The sequence below is a fragment of the Diuraphis noxia genome, unplaced genomic scaffold (assembly GCF_037042655.1).
Source record: "Diuraphis noxia isolate RWA-SAM2 unplaced genomic scaffold, SU_Dnox_SAM2 contig0001, whole genome shotgun sequence".
Lineage (NCBI taxonomy): Eukaryota > Metazoa > Arthropoda > Insecta > Hemiptera > Aphididae > Diuraphis > Diuraphis noxia.
Window position 1 is genome coordinate 85,646,272 of NW_028301711.1, and position 22,077 is coordinate 85,668,348.

At 27.2% G+C, this 22,077-nt stretch overlaps 1 protein-coding gene across 8 annotated transcripts in view; it reads left to right on the top strand.

Moving 5' to 3' along the window:
- The window catches only part of Treh (Trehalase), a 117,826-nt gene that overhangs the window by 56,542 nt on the left and 39,207 nt on the right, over positions 1 to 22,077 (top strand). For 2 of the 8 annotated variants that reach the window (XM_089218045.1, XM_089218040.1), the window contains exon 1: positions 17,115 to 17,384. The exons of 4 other annotated variants lie outside the window; for them this stretch is intronic. Coding sequence is in view for 1 of the 4 variants with exons in the window: in XM_089218040.1 (XP_089074166.1) it covers positions 17,362 to 17,384 (23 nt within the window). In the remaining 3 variants the exon portion in view is untranslated. Of the gene's footprint in view, positions 1 to 17,114; positions 17,385 to 17,812; positions 17,928 to 22,077 lie in introns of those variants that run through there. 2 more of the 8 variants (XM_089218044.1, XM_089218049.1) reach the window with 1 other exon arrangement.

Consider the following 22,077-nt stretch of genomic DNA (forward strand, 5'->3'; position numbering starts at 1 on the left):
GCTCAAGTTGAAAATCAAAGCATAATTTCTACTAAAAAAACACACACACACACACAATAGACATTCCATGTAATATCAAAACATTTATTGTTCCTCGCAGAATCTAAAAATATGCACTCTTAATTTATATTGATACATAAAACATTACACACAATTAAATCACATTTAAGTTATAAATGGTAGGAAGGTTAAGAAAATTCGTACTTATATGTTTTGTTAATATTTAAAACTTAAATACTAATCATTAAAACAATTTAATATTTCTACATCAAAATTATGTGTTAATATCTGATATCTATGTAGTTAACATAAATATATTGCATATTCATTGAAATTTAAAATAAGTATAAAATATAATATAACTAACTAACTGTAGGTTTAACCTTAAACAGACAAGAGACAACGTTCATTATTTCCAATAATATAAACGTTTTTGAAAATATTTACATTGTTTATATTTTTGTCGTTATAATATTTAATGTTTATCACTTTTTTAAATTTTAAATTTAAATAAGAATAAACAATTTTATTTTTGAACTAGTAATTAATATTAATTACGAATAATGATGAACATATAATTTTGTGTTTAAAATTAAAATGTATTACAAATAATTGTTTGATGATTAATAGAAGTAAACCATTGTGTTTTTTATGAATATAAATAAAGACAAATAACACAAACTAAATTGCAAATAATTTTAAATAAATGTTATAATATTAGATAAAATAAATATGATTTCTATTAGGTATTAAGAAAATAAGATTATGCTGGGCGTAGTTGGTAATTAATCAACATTTTATATTTTAATTCAGATAATTATGAATTATGATGAGATATGATTATTTTTAATAAATACAATGTTATAATTAGTTTCGATAAATATAGTTTTGTGAGATAAGACTTAATTCATAAAATAAGCATATGTGATTTTCTATTTATACAATGCTTTTAATAAGTCAAAATATATTAATGTATACAGAATTAATTCATGACAAATTTGCAAATAATTGAGGATTCGAATAACATTTTTTTCAACTCTGAAATTAAAATCAAAACGAGGCGAAAGGTATTTTCTTCGTAAAACACATTTTATTGCCCATATGTATAGTACTATATATTATTATGATTTTATGTCGAATTCCAAACTCCTAAATAATTGGAATTTTACATTTTACACATAGGAATAGGTTAAAAGGTACAAGGTTTGTCATGTTATCAATATATTTTTGATTGAGTCATGTTAAATTTATAGAAGACATTTTAAAAAGTTTTAAATTAATAGTTGACTAATTTGTTTTAATTGAGTTAAGATAAAAGTTGTACAGAAATCAACAATTAATTTATGCTTAAACTAACTTATTTTTATAAATATACAATAGCTTAGATATAGGTAGTTTTATAAATAAAATACTTGTGTCGACATTGGGAAACAAGTGTATTATTTATAACGAGAGCTTAATTATTCTAATGTTATATTCTATAAAATGTGTGGACATTTGTAAAACAGTTTTTTTACACTTTGTTTTGAAAATTTACTTTTATGATTTGATGGTGTGAGTGAAAATGAGTTGTAGCAGAGGGCCGAGAGACTCTGAAATATATGTAGGAAGTTTTGTGATAAAATTTTATTTATATTGAACAATTTTGGTTAATGACAAAGATAAATTAATTTAAGATTCCAATTTTAATTTCTTATTGTGTAATAGTGCATGAATAAAAAATAATAATTTTATTACAATTTATTAGGCAAATAAATGGAATTTGGATTTGATTGAAAATAATTCATTATTTTTTATGTTAATGGCCAATCATTTTAACAATAATTATCACTTTTTTATGTATCTTGTACAAATTACAATTATTTCTTTATATTTATTTCAAAACATTTTTTTTTTGTTATCACAATATTATAATTATATATATATATTTTATTAATCTAAACAAGACATCGACGACAACGGCCATTAGTCATAGTCATTGCGTTAATTACAAGTTTTTTTTTCAGTGTATATCTTAAATATAATATTTTTAATTAAATTATTCGATTCAGAAGATTTGGTAGGTGGTGTATGCGTTTGGTCCGAGGGCTGCATCTAAGGTGTTGGGGAAGTTGAGCTAATAATCTAGTTCCTCTGTGTATTGACGGCATTCTGTAAGGATATGGTTAACTGTAAGTTAGATACCACAGGTTGTGCACATAGGTTTTTCGTCCTTTGCCATGGGTTAATCGAATATGCCCGTCACGAATTCTGTTAATCATTACTCTTTTTCTTTTTTTCGTGAGGGGATTAGGCCAACTGAATATGTAGTTTTTAATTTTTATCAACTTGGTGTTTTGTTCGAGCCAGTGTGTTTGCCATTTGATTTTAATCAGTTCTTTAATTTGGTTTTTTATGTCTACGAAAGTAGTAAAATTTAATGTGGGGATATCTATGTGCACTCTGCTGCTTTCTTATATAGCTTCTTGGTCTGCCTTTTCGTTGCCCTTAATGTCGCTGTGCCCCGGAATCCATATTAGTGATATTTTGATTCCTGAAATATAATTATATTATTATGTACCTAAAGTTAACTAAACTCTACACAGTTGTCTGAAGGTATATATATATATATATATATATACAGGGTGTAACAGAAAGACTTGACCAAAAAAAAAAAAAAATGATGCTGATTAACGTATGACAAAAATTGTTATATTATATGATAAGTAAATAATTTAAGAAATATACTCATGTTAAAAAATTATTACTTTCCAAATAAATTAATTTAACCAATAAAATATTGAATTTTAAAAAAGTTCTAAAAAATAAACTTAACATAGATAAATCTTTTGACCATCAAAATTGTTCTTATATCAAGATTCACAAACAGGCTATTTTGAATTTATTTAAACATTTTTTTCGTTAAATTTAAATTTTTTTATTTTCAGTACTAAAAAATAAATATATAAAAAGCGGGTAAGTCGTGGATGTCACTCTGCTGTATAGTTGGTTACAATTGTAACCTTAAGTGGGTTACTGTAATGGATGAAATTAAATTTAAATCCTACGATATTATATCATTGTATACAAAAAACGATTCTGAACGGAGACGGTTTATCTGTCTAGGATATAATATAGATTATTAAAAATTTTCAAATCTTGGATTTAAAAAGAAAAATTTTTATGCATTTCTAGCTTAATTATATATAATTTACAAATTATCATGATTTTTACGTATGTTGTCATAATTCAAACTTCGAATGCTTATAAAAAAAAATTGTGAGTATGTATTTCTTTTATTTTTCAACTGCTATTGTAAAAATATGTTAGGAGCCTTTTATTAAATTTTCAAATCTTAGAATTAAAAAGAAAAACTTTTATGAATTTCTATCTAAGATAATTTGAACATTGCCGTAATTTTTACGTAGGTATTTAGTCAAAATTTGAACTTCAAATGCTAATTTAAAAAAATTGTGCCTATGTATTCTTATAATTTCTTAATCACTATAAGAATAACTTATGAGAAACTTTGTGTTAAAATTTCAAGTATTTTGATAGGGCCAAAAAAAATTTATCGACACTTTAAAAAAAAATGTTCAGAAAAATTGAAAATTTCAGTTGTCTATAAATATCTCAAAAAAAGTCAAAATATTTTGAAAATTAAATCATGTGAATAAAATGCCAATATATATAACTGGTATTCAAGTATCTACGACTTATACGTTTTGAATAATAACAAATGTTTTAACAAAAAATTTTATGATTTTTTAACTTCAAAATTATTTGCAAATTTTCGACAGATTTCGTAAAAATTGGAAGTATAAACGCTTATAAAAAAAATTGTGACTAACGATTTTTAGTTTTTTTTAGCTACAATAAGAACAACTCATAAGGAACCTTGTATTAAATTTTCAAGTTATTTTGGTAATCCAAAATTTTTTTACTGACACTTCAATAAACAATTCTCATAAATTCTGATTAGTTTTTGAATTGCAACCATATAAAAAATTCGATTTGGTCAAAAACTGGTTTTGCGTAAAAATTTCCGTTTTTCTGTCATTTTTTTTTTTTTGTTTTTCTCGAATTTTTTGAAAACTGTTGGAAGATGTTTATTTTTGATCTCTATAATGCACAGTTGCGTGCCCAGGATTTCAAAATGGGGGGGGGGGTTCAAAGAAGGTCCGGATTATCACTATTGTAGGCCCTAGAATCTAGACACTATAGATACTGAGCAAAAAAAATTAAAATAGGTTTTTAGAAAGGAAGTCTTATAATATAATATAATATAATATAGTATTATACTAATATAATAAGCTACTAATAAGGCACTATACAAGAACAAAAGTAAATTTTAACTATATTATATTATAGTTATACATACATATTTATTGATTAAAAAAATTAATCTAGTCTAAAGTTTAATTTTCTGGCATTAGCTGATAATAAGTTTAAAACATTATCAGGTGTAACTTTAATTTCTTGGTGTATATTTAGAAGCGCCAAACCATTCAATCTATTTTCTGATGTTGTATTTCTTAGGTATGTTTTTTACCAGTCGAATTATCTGATTAAATATTGAATGACAAGCACGATTATAAAGATTATAAAGTTCTTTGTAATCGTTATGACATGGGAATACGATGTGTAATATTAATATAAAATACTATCATATAATTTTCTTGATCCGATGGGGGGAGGGGGTTAACCCTATCCTCCCCCCTGTGCACGCTACTGATAATGCACCAAGGATATTCACTTTTACATCGGAAACCACCCCCAAAGTTTGAAATTGAAGCATTATTTTGACTAGTTATGCTGTACACAGACACAAAAAAAAAACACACACACATCATTGTAAAATCAATACATTCATCATTTCGTTCAGAATCTAAAAAAAGTTATTATTGTACATATGAACAGCGTTATATGTAACGCTATGGTCATTTAACAAACAAAAGAATAAATAAATAAAAAAACATTAGTTTGAACAAAATTTATTCCAAAAGTCAGTTCTATATATTACATTACACTGTATATATAAATAGCCACTTTCAAATTTGGTGCTTAATATGATAACACACCAGAACGCCCCTGTGATGTGCCTGCAAGAACGTCCGCTTTCTTTTAAATAATAATTATATCATAATATCATGATCAATAAATTCATAATATTATTGATTCATTTACTATCTACAGTTTAAATACGTTATATAGAATGCCTGCAGTGAATCTCCGTAATTCATCCGTCATGACATCCGTTGTCGCAGTGGATGTTTACCAAACAATATAGTAGTTGATTTTATAACAATAAATATTATTATTTATCTTATAAAATGTTATATTTACATATTATATATTGAACTAAGAGTTTTAAATATAATATATATAATTCATAATAAAAAAATTACATTTAATTAATTAAAATAAAACTATTGTATTTTTTTTTATCACAATGTAAAAAATTTATAATTTATCAATATGATATATTATACGAAACATAATAAATTACAATTCAAAGAAACAAGCTTAGGTGGCTTAAATAAGTCACTTCCGTCACGTCAATTATTTCTCAGAACAAATGTGTATACCTATTATTTTTTTTTTTATTTAACGAAGTAAATCACGGGGCCAATTTCATTTTAGTCGACGGGGAGGGTTATCCGGGAGAGTCTTAGAGGAGAGATTGAAATTAGCGGGTATGAATGATTATTTGTTTTAGAATGAAATTTTTATAGTGTGTTGAAGTGAGGATGTGAAGAGTTGTTGGAATGTTCAGGTCTTTATGGATTATATGATTACTAACATACCAAGGTGCATTTGTCAGAAGACTGAGAGTAATCGACTGAAGGGATTGGGGAAGATTTAGTTTTGAGTTTTTGGTTGTGTGCCCCAGATTTGAATACCGTATGTCAATGCAGGACAAATTAATTGTTTTTGGTTACAATGTAAGTATTTTATGTATTTACATTTTTTACATTAATTGTACAATTTCTGTTTTTTTTTTTTTTTTTAAGAACAAAATTAAGTTTTTTACGTCCTGTGGGTTTGGTCCAAGTGCTTGACAGATTTGTTTGGAGATGTGAAATTGATTTCGTTTCGAAAATTAAAATTATTTACTTGTATTATTATTTATTATATAAGTACTCGATGCTGTTATTTATATAGTGTGTTTTAGGTTTTGTAAACTAAATCATAAAATGTAGAGCTGTGATATGTTTGGAATCTATTGGAGATTAATGTTCATAATACATTCATCTCATCCCCTGTTAACTACCTAGTAGTTTTGTTTCAAACATTTTGATCCGTCATAAATTATAATTAATGTGAATGTTTATGGGCATTAAAGACATTTACAAATTACTAAAAATTTTGAAATTATCAACTATAAAATAATACAATTTATTGAGTTGATGCTACTGAATAGTTACTAAATATCTACACCTACATGAAAACATTAAAATTTTTGATATCTCATCAGTAGAGATGAGAACTTATAGGAACTAAAATAGACAAAATATGCAAGGAAAACGATTAAATAAACGATTGGTAGGTGTATTGATTATACGTATATTGATAGTCAGGTGATTTAATCACTAAATAATCTGTAAATTTGTTGCATTGAACCACCAAAGTTTTTTAAAATATTTTCGACATCCAATCTCTGTCCTCCGACGATTATCCGAAAGAATATTTTTGTATCGCGAAAAACTTCTTTCCACATCAACTGAAGTTATGGGGGCATACTTGAAGTAAATACGGTCATTTCCGGTTAAGTCTTCTGGCAATTCGTCCATAGATGTGATTTATCCAATAAATGATACTAATCCTAAATTTACTTTTATATACTATTAAATGTTATTGGTTATTGACTACGAACTTATAAAATTCAATTAAATAATAAATAATTTTACTAAATATGCATTTTTATGCACAAAAACGCATGAATATGCAACTTTTAAGAAAACTACCAATATATGCAAAAATATGCAAAATTTGAATATCAAATTTCAATTCATTAGGTTATAGAACAGATTTTTAGCTCACCTAGCTATAAATAGGAGATATAGAAAAAAATATGCAAATCCTATAACTTCTCATCCCTACTTATCAGTTATCATATAACATTTTTGAGTTTTGCTGTGCGAGATAATGAGATTAAAATTCCATTGTATTATAATCTGACCATAGTCTGATATGTATCTCTGCTAGAGACTAGTCTAACATAATATATAATTTCAAGATAGAACGGCTTTAGTCGACTCACACTATTAGACTGCCTAACTATACGAAATTGTAATATGTAAGTAATCACTGATCATAATTATGTAATTTTCGATACTACGATTATTTTAATATTGCTGTTTCATATTTGATTATAATATGGTCTTAATGGTTTCATTGCTAAGTCAGTAATAAAATAATAAACATTTGTACAGCGTTCAATGACTTGTTGTACTTGAACTATATTGAAGTACATTCCATTTGTATAAGAACAATTACTACAATTAATGTTATATTTAGAGTTTGCGTTGTAACAGATGTATGAATTATTAGCATATTGAATAAATAGGTAAGTATATATTTTTAGCAAGTCATGAATACTCTTGAAGGTTAATAGCTTAGAATTAAACACTACGCGTACGAAAGTATATGTATAACAATGAAAATTGGTTAAGAAAGTAATTAATTAACACATTTGTAAAAGGAGGTACCTTCATTTATCAACATTTTATGATATGTAAAATTCCTATTATTTTTAATCATATTTTTTTTTATTTATACATTTTTATATAAATGTTTACGATTAATCAGTGATGAATGATTTTTTACATCACCATAAAAATGGATTTGCACAAAATTCCTTATAACTGAGACATTTTAATTGCCTAATGGTTTTCTGTTCCTATGTAGATTGTAGGTGCCAAGTGAGTGCTATAATTAATATATTTTAGTAATTTACATGATATCACTTTACAATTAACGAAATCGTTTGAATCATAATATCATATCATGTCATTAGGTATCGACATTGTTTTTCTATTTCAACGGAGTCCACTTAAAAATGATGTACTATTATATAATACATAATTTTATCGTACAAGGGTTCTTAAAAGTTGTTTATACATTAATCTAAAATTTCGAAAATACAATATCACAATATTATTTAAAAAAGCTTTTAAAATTAAGATGCTATTAAATCCAGCAAACTTTGTAAATTATTTTGTTACATTAAAACATTCATATCTTAGGTTTAAAAATTGAATATAAGGTACCATTTAAATTTTTCTTGCACAATTATTATAAAAAAAAAATTTAATAAGTATTTCTTTAAAATCGACTGAAGTTTACATTTTGACGAAACAAGATATTCACACGTAAAATTACTATGTCTTATCTAACGATTTTAGTTATTTTGTTGAAATTGAAAAAGTATTCACGGCAGAAACTTAAAATACTCCTCAACTTTTAAATTATTATAATTGTCTATACTCAATGAAAATGTAATAATATTTAGATTAAATTTAAACTTTTTATCAGCATGTAACATTTTCAATATAGTTTTTTTTTTTAATTTCTCGATTATAAATTAATTATTCATAATATAATAAATATAATACTTTTGGTAAATATTAATTCAACCTAGCTGTAATAGTAATGTACTAATATGTAATAGTAAAATAGATTACTATTATATCAATATAAATTATAAATACATATATCATAAAATGTGCTTAGTAATATAATCTGAATAAGATTTCCGTACTATCATTGAATTAAAATTTAACATACCTATCTATTACATTGACTTATCAAGTATTACAATGCGCTGATGGATTTCACCGTTCACCTGTTTAAGCTACAAAAATATATAAAAGCATAAATTTGTTGCTGTACATTTTATCAGCAATACTTTTGTACAAATGTATTTTTGTGATAAACTGAATATTTTTAATGATAATTTAAAAATACTGAAATATTGCATATTAAATCCAAGATGGCGGACACTTCCGGATCTAGCAACTATGGCAACTTTTTTAGGGTTAATCAGGAACTCACAACCAAACTTTCTGCAAAGTTTCAAAACTTACCACGATTTAATTCCTCAAAACGCCTTTTTTGGAGCTTAAATGGCTGGGCTATTAATCAATGACAAGGTATACCACTCGACAACTATATAGTAGGCAGAATGTCTACCTACACATTCTTCCTTTTTTTAACTCTTAATTTATTATTACACTATATTTCGACAGAATGTGTCATACGAAACATTAGTTTCTTATCTTTTTGAACTGTCCTCAGTCCTGCCTTCAATATAGCACGTTGAATCGCGATGAAACTGATTATTTAGTGATTTATCAGCAAGTACGAGTATAATTTTAGTATTATATTATTTTTGCCTTCCGGTTCCCCGAAGAATACAATTGTACGATGAGTAGAGCAAACATTTTTGGTTTGCACTGTTTGCAGTAATTGCCGAGTAGCTATTAGTTTCCGAACTATATTCTTCTTCTTTTACACCGTTGAATTCTCATGGTAGGAATTACGTATCAGGCGACACAAGAAATTTCGTATACCACATTAATTCACGTTGTATATTATTGACCTTAGTATTTTCTTTCTGTTAAATCAGCTATTCATGACATAATTAAACAATTTTATACTTACGTATTATTATATTTTTTTTAAAAACTTATCATTGGTAGCAGTAATCATTGGGATGAAATTCACCATTTACATGTTATTTTATTTATCAGTTTAAATATATTATATTATATTTATATATTACTATCATTATTTTAGTTGTTTTTTCGTGGTCTCTAATTTTTACATTAATTTTGTTGTAGAATTTTAAGATGAATTATTATACGACATAAAAGCAATTTATATGTATACAAAAACATATTAGTTTTTAAGGAAATATACTACATAGATATACTATATACATACATTTTTTCATATGAAATGAGAATTTGTAGTTATATAACGTATATCGTATATTTATATACATGTAGGTATCATACCTATACGCATATATTATATAAATTATACGTAATAATTTTATGAATTTCAATTCCGAATAAATAATTTAATTAATTAATTGTATTTTATATCTCGAGTTGAATTCGCATGTGTGTAATTACTTATTGATTATTTTATATTTTACTTATAGTTTGAATTAGTAGGAAGGTTGCAGTATTAAACATATTAAATTTAAACAAAATCAATATTTCTACTATATAGATAATATATTATGGTTATATTATTATAGAAACTAGAGACAAAGATTGGACTTAAATGCAAAAAAAAAAAACATTAAAATTACTAGAAAAATATCCAAGTCCCAATTATTCCAACAACAAAAAACTTAAAAAGTAAAAAATGTAAGTCTGCTACTTTGTTTATCTATTTTTATCAGACAATTATTTATAAATCTAGAACCATAATTAATGATATAATAGTAATTAAACATAGGTAAAAACAGTGTTTCTTAAGATTTTATTAGCATTTACTTATATTTGGATTTTTTTCTGTCTCGAATTCTGAAAAGTTTACTAAATTACATGTTCTTTTATAAAAATTGAAAAATTATTTCTTAAAAATACATAGGCATGTCTTGTATAATACGTACTACCTAGCACTGATACTTATGAGTTATATAAGCTATTATAGCATACAAAGTACTTACGTTGAATCGTGAAAAAATGCAATCGCGTACGAATTCAAGCCCCGTGTTCAATAATGTCATGTATACTGGCTCAACAATTTTAAAACTTCAGAGATATACCTACACAGCTATTGGTAGTTGGCTAATATCAAGAGGCGACATATATTATATACTTAGGTAGGTACATTCCGAGTTAACTAGGTACTTTTATTAAACCCTGCAATAATGTATACATACTTATATATGAATATAGATATAATACGCATGTATACCGTATGGTCGCAATATATAGATGTATAAGAATTAAAATATATAATATATATAAATACTAAAATACTACCTATAGTTGAGGTATCGCATTTCGTCATCGTTGTCGTCGCAAATGAAATTTTAGGTACAGTGCGCACTTTAATAATAATAATAAAAATAATGAATATATAATAATATTGTAATTATATAGGCGGTGTATTTGATCTACATAGTGCCTAATAATTTATGGCCCACGGCGCTGTGACTTCCTCAAAGTCGTTTATCTAGGATAATAGTTAATATTATTAGGTATTTTATATTCATACGATATAATAAATGTAGTAGGTACCTACCTATTATTAAATAATATTATTTATGGATAGTATTATGTATTATATATATACACTTGGTATTCACTATTTAGTATATACGCATCGTCGTCGAATCGTTCTCGTGATTACGGCAAAACCATTTTTTTTTTCACCAGGAAAAGAACTGGACGAAGGCTAAATCGATTTATTAACACTGCTCACATGCACCATGCACGCGTACTGCGTGTTGGCAGGGGCGCGTTTAACAATATTCGCGCGGTACATAATATTATTATATATAGGCAGATGAATCACTTTATCACACACACATATTATATTATATATATATATATATATATAGGTAAGTTAGGTTAGTTGGTCGGCTACACAATTTAATAAATAAATAAATATATATATATATATATATGTATTTAAATTGACCAATCGAAAATTCAGCATTAGACAATAATGATATGTGCCCCGAGCATATAATGTATTATAACATACATAACACAGTACTTAAATTTATATACAAATAAATAGAATCATTGTACACCTATTATTCCGCATAATTTGTTGTATAGGTGCATAAATAAATAAATAATTTAACTCAAGTGTGTGTGTATGCGTGTACATTATATTATTATAGTAGTCGACGATGACGGCTTACGGTGGGGAGACGATTTTCGTTGACCTTGCGTGAACCTTGGGAAGTGGCATCGTTATATTATATTTTATTATTATTGTCGTAAGTTCTTTTCGTTATTATTATTATTATTATTATTACTTTATCCCATTCCCCCTGTCCCAAATGAACCTGTCGTATAGGATTGGCGTTTTGGAATATTAAAGTAATATATAGTATACACAATATACACCTATACTTTACTACAATACTACTATATCTTATAAGTAAACGTAAAATAGAGAAATGTTTATAGTAAATTACTAGATAAAATTATTCGCATAATCTACCTATATCCAATATGGCATCATAATATGATCGTAACAATATTACAATATTGAATAGACTTATGATATTTTGTTTAAAAAATACATATTATTTTTAAACGTAAACTATATATATAGCAATCGCAAATGAAACCTCGTTGCAAAAATACTGTAAAAAAGTAGTTTTTTTTTCACCTACGATTATGGTATGACTTGAACACGCCATATTATTATAGAATAGGACACCAGGTATAGCTGATTACTAACAAACAATATAAGTACATAATTATGGTACACAGTGACCAAAGCGTGAAAAGCGGTGAATACACAACTCTTTTGCCCTACTAAGTACTAACAAAACATATTGTCATATTGTTATTTATTGTCGTATAATATTATCAATTGCATTATATAATCACTACCATCGCGTATCATTAAAGCGTACCTCGTATTGAATACTACAACCGAACCGTCAAGAGTCACCACTACCCTGCATTCACACAATACGTGTGATGCACACTGCACTCCATCATAGTTTCCCATGTAGGTATAGTAACCACAGATATATAAAAATACTAGATAGCCGACTTCGGTATTATTATTGTCGCCAGTAAAATAGCCTGTAAAATAACCTAACCTAACCTAACCTTATCTAAGAGGTGAATGTTTATATTTTATATTATAAATAATCAATTGAAGAATGGTGTTATAATAAATAGTTTTAAACATGTAAACTTTAAAAACAATTATTATTTTATACAGGTTTTGGGTGGAGGTAAGTTTTTATGTATGGTTTATGCAAGAAAAATTGTCTTCAAAGATAAATGTGCGAGTCAAAAAATAATTTATTGTAATACAAATACTAATATACCAAGGGATGATATAATTTCTAATAAAGTATAACAATTTAAAAAAAAAATGATCAAATGCTTTATTTAATCAGTACAATCTTAATAAAATAAAAATACATTTTTAATTTAGATTTTTCAACATAACTTCATTCCTTGGGTTTATCAAAATGAAATTATTATACATAACAATAAAGAAATAAGAGGTATTTTAAACTACATCTCGTAGGTATAGGTACAACAATATTATTGATTCATAAATAAAATTTCTTTCGTCAATTTACGACTGTTACTTATTGGGCTTAAAATATCTGTAGAATACATTTTACCAAATGAAAATGTGATCTTATGCTTAAATATTTCTGTATAAGTAATGCAATTAAAACTAATTAATGGGGTCTATCTTATGATTATTATTAAGATTCATCAAGTTTCATATGCGTTTGAGAAGCTTAATAAATAGCTGGTGATTATCATATTGTTCTATGTAATTACATGCAAATGCAATAAAATATTATATTTAAATATTAAATTTTTTATATAAATAATAAAAGAATCCGAATTTTTGCTCCAACCAAATAGTTCCAGATAAATATTATTCGGAAAAAAATGTTCTTAAGTCTTACGTCCCAACAAAATTTAAAATATTATAGCCCCTCCAAATTGCATCTTATTACTTATCATATCATTTAAATTTGAAAACAGTCACCTCTTAGATAACGATTAGTGGCCATTTTGTTGGAGACATTATTTTTTACGTATGGACTATAATAGCAGTCGGATATCTAGTATTTTTATATATCTGTAGTAGTAACTATACTAACTAGTAAGTTTGCTTGATATATTGTTTGATAATAATCGTTAACAACAATATATTATCATTGTAAAAAATCAATCATATTAGGTAGGTATGTTATATTGTTATGTACAGTTATTATTACGTTTGCGAATATTGTTTATTATGTGTTGAATTATTATTATTTATTTCGACCGGTTGCCAGCTGTCGTTTTCAGTTGGCAACCACATTACATCTATTATAATATATTGTCTCGTTCACCGTTTATACACGTCGTATTATTATTTAGGTGTATAATATCTACACAGGTAGGTGAGGTATAGATAATACATAATATTATATATACACATTATTGATATTCGTCCGATAGGGCGTTGGATGGCGGGAGAAATATTTCTGTTTTCGACTGCCGTCGTCCTCGTCCGCAGGTTCAACGGTTTCTTTCGAATGTGTGCGATGCGCTTCGTTTTGTTTGTGCTCTTTTACACACTGCAGGCTTCCGCAGCTCCGATCTGTGCGGACATTCCGTCAGCGAAACATATCACCGGATCAGCAGTTTCGTGACTATGGCGTCTAACGCATTGTGTATAGCAGATCTCCTAATCAATCCATTAACTCATGAGGCTTAACACCTCTGCAATAATAATATGTTTACTTATTCAACAGTAGTTCTGGTTACATTAAAATCTATATAAATTAATAAGTTATTACTCATTTTCATAACATTTTTGAAAAAATACATCGTCATCAGGTATCAAAATTTTATTGACAAGATAATGATAGATTAAATAATCTAAAGTTCGACGAAATCGAATAAAATATTATAACAAAAATGCATCAAGAATTGTACCAAAAATTTTGTTTTAAATACAAACTGCATAGGTATACGACATTAGATGTCATATATAGGTCGGTATATTATTCAAAATCTATTTTATATAGATACAAGTCATGAAAAATACCACCAATACAACTAGTTATCATGTGTTACCCTACTACAGTCTACAATGAAAAATAGACAACAACATATTAATAAGTTAATTACGTAATAAATTGATATATACCTATATAATATATTATATGCTAAAGTTGTATTCACGTAAAAATCACTTAAATTAATCGCTTAAGATTTAATCAGATAGAAAAATTAAGCAATCCACGCCTACATCTATACGACTATACCTATATGTTCGGAAACGTTCAAGGTTGTAAATGCTAGGACTGATCGAACACACCACTGCAGGTGCTATTTAATCCCTATTATAATGCTGAAAAAATATATTCTTACCTTTCTGCTAGCCGCGAAGTTTGTGATACACGCTGTTGAAACTTTACTGCAATAATAGTATCATAGGTAGAATAACCATTTTACTATATTGTATGTAAAAAAATTATATTTTACGAGTTTATTTGTTCCTTTATAGTTAGGTACACGTTTAAGGGCTTTTCATTCACTGTGGTTGAAAAACGAGCCATAATGTAATTATATTTTAAATAAACCCTGTAATATGATACAAGTATATTTATTATTTACCAGCAAAAACAAAAAAAAAATAATATCAATATACATTATTTTCATATTTGTAAATATAAAAAAAGTGTTTGTCCATGAGGTTTAAATATTATAATACAGTAGGTATACTAGATGAGTTTCCCAGCTTCACTCTTATTTACATATTTTTAATAGTTATTTATACATAAATATACTTTTTTGTTCAGCCTTAGTTAAATCTTACTATATTTATAAATTGTATTGTATCTCTCATTGATGAGTTTTATTTTCTGGCATTTAAACAATAAACGGCCAAGTTCCACTCTCTAAAATCTTAATAATCATGCTATAGTAATACATATTTTGTTGTATATCATATAGCGTCGTTAAGCATTAATGTATAACCTTATATCGTCGTATACTACGTATATATGTGTGTTATTGTTAATAATGATCAATTATAGGAAAAAAATTTAACATGAATTATCTCGGTGTCTTAACGTTACACAACGTGGCAAACGGTGTGTCATGTAGTCATTTGATTACTTTGCATTTCCTGTACATTATTATATATTGACATCACTGTCGTCGACGAAAATTATTACCATATCATAATACACTTCGTTTATTTAAACACTGAAACTTCAAATTGTAAACAAATACTTTTATAGATATCGACCGGTGTAATCTTTAGGCTATAAGATTATATTATGTTACCTATACGAAAGATGATTTTTAATGATAAGCTTTTCTCATATTTACTACCTATGCAAACACCGTAGTTATATTAAACTTCAATAAATTATCAATCAGTATTTTTTCCCTACGAACACATTTTGATACGGTTTTTTAATATATTTTGAGTAGGTAATTACCTACATAATAATAAACATGAAGCATTTATTACTGTTATAGGAAATTCACGGCATAAAATTTGGCTTATTTTCTTACTGCTCAGTAGGTAGTATCTAATACCTTGGTGGATTATCTGTCAGTTTCAATGACACAATTTAAATATTATGTTACCAAAGCATCTTTTACACTGTTTATCTTTGAAAAAGTCGAAACATTATCATCGAAATAACATAGTTGAGGCGAAAAGAAAAAAAAAACAACATTATATTTATAAATTTCTAATTTTTAATGTTTCTAGTATTTATATCACGCATTGCTTTAATAATAATACCTAACCGTTTCGTGGAAATAACAACTATACAGCGTGATAAATAATTACGCATGTCAAAACTTATTAGGGATAGAATGCGACGATTTGGCACGGCGTAAACGGAGTGTTGGAAAATTGATCTCTTGTAGTCGCTCTTACACGAGGCACCACGCACTTACATCCACCACGATATTTAGTACGGTATGCGGTTACGTCTTACGTACTGTTGAGAAATAATCGTGTGTATTTATAATATATAGGTAGGAACATACAGTCGGGCGACAAAACAAGCTTACATCAGCAAACAATTGCTTAAATTAAGACGGAAATCGTCATCCCACGCCCGTGTCAAATCGTTAAAATAGCACGAGACGAACCCGCGATTAAATTGAATAACGTTATGCTCGACTAAATTATATGATGATGTATATTGTACGTTTGTGTTCTCGTACATTATCTTCGATCATTCGTGATCAGAGCTATGAACCTCAATCATCATTCATCATCATATCGTAGGACTATTATTATTATCATCATCAGCATTACAATTATTGTTATTATTATTACATTAATGCGCCAACCCCCCTTCCATCAGTCGTCATCAGTCGGCATTGCAGCGACGGCGGCGGTGGCAGCAGTGGCCGCGACCGTAGCCAAAGAAAATAATGCGCCGAGCAGCACAGTAACGTCGATTGCCACCACGAACGTAATTTTTGCAGTACCTATACCGCGTCTTCGCGTTTCCGTTTTGTTTTAGTTTTTCGCCGTTTCTCTTTCGCCGATTACTTACTACTGGCCAACCTTTCGTTTTGCTGATCCGCCGCGAAACACGTCATTCGATCTCTTGCAGGGTGCCATCACACCAATGGCTTCAACAAACCGCTGTTGCAGATTGCCGGCAGTATGCAGCCAGTAATCATTTATGGGTAGGTTACTGATGATAAATAATATCATAATCTTGTGTACAAAAGTACACATCGTAACCATAAATATAGGTACCTATTTTAATATGATACATTTCAAACGATTTTATCACGGTTTCAACGTTAGATTTTTGGCCGCATCTCTTTCACAAATAAATTCGCGAATAATCCACACGGACGTTTGAATTAGGCGTGATTAATAACAATAATATTCGTTTTCTCCTCCATTCCATAGCCTGCAACAGCTGTGCGTTTGGCGGGTCCCGCGTGTGCCGGATGACAAAGATAACGAGATCGTTGCGATACCTGATAAGACAAAAATAAAAAAAACGGTTTGCCCTTGAAAGTGATGTCTAGTAATAGTCTAGTAATTTGGTCGATTTATTAACGGCTGTGCATTTACTATTGCTCTAATGCCTCAGATATGAGCGCTTAAAAGTTCTACGCGTCAACAGCAAAAACAGTAGGTACCTACATACAAGTTACCGAAAGAATGTTTAACGTTACCGAGTTGTTATACGTAGTCATGTTCGCCACGGAATGTTAGTAAGTTATTATTTAAAAGGCTATAAATTATTATTTTTATTCCTATAAGTACGAAAATAGTGTCCAATTAAGAAACGGTGTTTTTCTGACTACCGTCTTTGTATTAATTACACGACGAAACTGATATTATATGTCTACATGGCTACATACTTACAAGCAATATTGTGTGTGTGTGTGTGTGTGTATGTTAACTACCGTGTTTGTTTTCTTACATAACGATCGACGCCTTGATGAATTTGTTGAATCTGTGTTTTGTAATTTATCAGAGCTAATTTATAAATCTAATTAAAAGCTTAACTAAATCTCTAATAACTAAAATATTATTTAAATAGATCATAATTATTAATTTTTAATCAATAATCATGCTAAATTTAAATATAATTAGACAGAATAAAAAAAAAATAATCTATTTTCATCGAGTAGACTGTCTGTATTGGTGGTTAATTTAAATAACGAAAAATAATTATTTTATTTATTTTATGCTGATTAGATTCTTGTTGGTACCTAACATTTTATTATTATTTTCAAGATTAAAATTCTTTAAACTAAGCAAACTGTTAAAATTGTTTTTATTTTTATCATATTATGATTTATAAATTTAAATATTTTTGCAAGTTTAAGTAGGTGGTAATCGATAATATTATAATAGGAATAGATAAAATAGAAAAATATAACCCATCTGGTAAGAAACTAAATAAAATTATAAGTTAAAAATGTTTTATTTTTTTAAGTATGAAATGTATGCAGTTGTGAAATCTTAAATGATCGAAAATATAATGACAAAAATAAATTTATATTTATAGAATATAGGTAGCTGTTGACAACAATTCTGCTGTGATATGATTGAATATAGATATTAAATTATGATAATATACAATATATTGGAGATGGTATTCTTGTATTCCTTATCAAAAATTTTTATTCTGAGTTTTGAATTTTTTATAATTTGAATTGTATTGTTCGTGTAAGTTAAAAATTTTAAATATGTGTAAGCATAAGTTTTTAATTTAATTTATTTTTAAGTTTTTATTTTAAACATTGTGTATAAAAAAATTCAGGTCTTAAAATTTATCTCAAATATTCAAATGTTTAAAAAAATAAAATAAAAAAATGGTTCATACCCAATTTGCCGACAACTCAGTTCACCGACAAATATTCCAGTTTTAAAATATTTTAGAAACATTCCCATTTCGCCGACAGTCTAGTTTGCCGACAAATTATAAATATAGTTTCAATTTTCCCGATTCGCCGACAGGTGACAATAATTTTTATCAAAAACGGATTTTATGACAGCGATAACACAGTATGTTGTCGATAAGTTCAATGATTAAATGATTTCCCACATATAAAATCCAGAGGGAGTACAGATTGGTGAATTTAGTTGTGGAGAGATTTTTTATTAGGTAATTATTTTAAAATTTTAATCTATTCCATATAAATATTACAAGTCAATATAAAGTAATATATTTATAATATTTATAAACTAATTAGGTTCAGAAGGAAATGATAATAAAATAATTATATTTGGAACAGAAGGATTTTTAAAACGGCTTTGTAACAGTGAAATTGTTTTCATGAATGGTACATTTAAATCCGCTCCAAAATTATTTTTGCAAATATATACATTACACTACTTTGTAATGGGAGTTATGGTACCAATGGTATGTTATCATCTAAAATAGTATAATATTATATATAATAATAATATACTTATACGTCGATCAATATGTTCATGTCAATTTAATCGTGTTTATCAGATTTATTCCATACAATTTATAAATATAATACTCGATAAGTATTAGGTTTGATAAGCGTGTATGATCGGCGTATGTTGACAAAAGCAATTTTCCTATACAGGGTGATTTTTTATTATTATATATAAAATATATAAATACATACAAATACATTTTGAATCATTTTTCTGTTATTATGAAATAATTCATTCATATCAAACATTATAATTTGAAATATTTATTTATATTTAGGTTTATGCTCTTTTACCGAATAAAAGCACTAATATTTATACAAGGATGTTCAATATTATTAAAGAAACTGCCTTGAGAAATGATTTGGCTTTTAAACCAAAAACGTTTCAAATTTTTTATTTTAATTTATTTTGACTTTTTTATATAATATTTATCCTCGGCGAATTGGGAATCGGCAAATTGGGAACATGTAAAAAATAGTCGGCGAAATGGGGTGTCGGCGAATTGAGAGTCGGCGAACTGGGGTGTCGGCAAATTGGGTTTCGGCGGCGTGGGAAGATACGAAAAAAATAAATGTGATCATAATAATTACGGGATATTTTTTGCAAATTTTTTTTGACAAAACCACTTCTGAGCCATCCAATTCAAACAATTATACCTAACCTGTATATTACCTATATGACTATATATCTATTGTATGGTATATTATCATGACTGTCGGTTATTATATTTATTACATTTATGTCGATGACGTGATTATAATGATATAATTAAACATCGATTTATATAATTATAAAGACGACACATTCATGGTTGATTGTGTATTATAAGTATAACTTATAAGATATTGTCGTGTAAAAATTAAAAACCATAAGTACAAATGTAAAATGTATTTTTATTTCAAATATATGTATCTCTAATCTATACTTATATATATATATATATATATATATTACCTACATGCAAATGTAAAAGAAAACATATTTTTTTATTCTATGATCTAATTTATAATTAAGAGGACGCTATGAGAACACCTGCATGTGTTGTCCCGTCTTACAAGTGCATAACATGGCAAATTTTACACTCAGCAAATCATGTTTAGCTCCGTTTAAAATTTAGACTACTTAGAGTGAGTTGACTTCTTATAAAAATTAAAGATAACATTATTATGGAGGGCTTTTTATTTTTTTATTATATTACTTCTCATGGGCTTTTTATTATATCTTATTTTTATTTTAAAATATAATAAAAAGCCCTTGAAAAGCCCTCCGTAATAATATTATCTTTAATTTTTATAAGAAGCCAACTTACACTAAATTTCTAACTAACAGAGCTAAACGTGATTTGCTGAGCGTAAAATTTGTTATATTATGCATTAGTAACACAAAGACAGCACATGCGGGTGTAGCGTCCCCTTAAAGACTTAAAATAACAATTACGTATAATATATGTCTAAATTTTTTTTATCATCACAATTTCATGATGAAAACAATTAAGTACCTAGTAACTAGATAACACTGTTCATTCTCGAGACTTGAAGTAGATGTTATAATTGTAATACCTATATATTATCCAGTTCCAGTTGATATCGATTTTGTCCATGCCTAATAATAAATTAATAATGCCTGTTTATTTAAACATGATTAATATGAGAATATTTTTTTGTATCATAAAATATTACTTTTTGCTGAAAACAATAATTCCTAGAACTTTAGGTAATGTGGTATATATAGTGAAATTCCCATATTACAAAGTCGTATAGTTCTCAAAATAATTCGTTATATGAAAGTTCTTTATACGGAAGTTTTGCTGTATATTATATAGTTATAGGCTAACGCTAAAATGACGTTTGTAAGGATTCATTTAGGTTTAAAATACTTTAAATAAGATCGGAAGTTTTATAACTTTGGCAACACATTGACTTGTTTTTGAAAACACTTGTTGAAAAAAAAATTGGCATAAGTATCTATTATTCGACTGGTATATATAATCTAGAGAAAGAAATTTAAAATTGTTTCAGCCAAATCGTAAGTAAAATTTGATATACATTTAAAGAATTACAATAAATTGTCATTCCATGTTACGTATATTTGTTCGTAACTATTTTACTACTGTACCGACAAATTTTGCTATTTTGGTATCATGAATTTTCTAAATGTATTAGCGTTTAGATTTCCATTATTTAGGAAGTTAAATGAATGACAAGTGCACACCGCCCTTCAGGGTCATCAGTCAAGTATTTTATAACGATCCGTGCCAATTGCTTCTCGTTGACCTCACCACATCTTTTAGTCTGATTGTCTTCTATTGGTTTTTATCGTTCAAAGGACTATGACAATGTGCAATACGTATAACCTAATAGCTATGTTCACGTTGTTCTTACTTTTCTACTAAAGTTGTACACTAGTGAACAGACGAACAGTAAATACATATTATGAATGTGT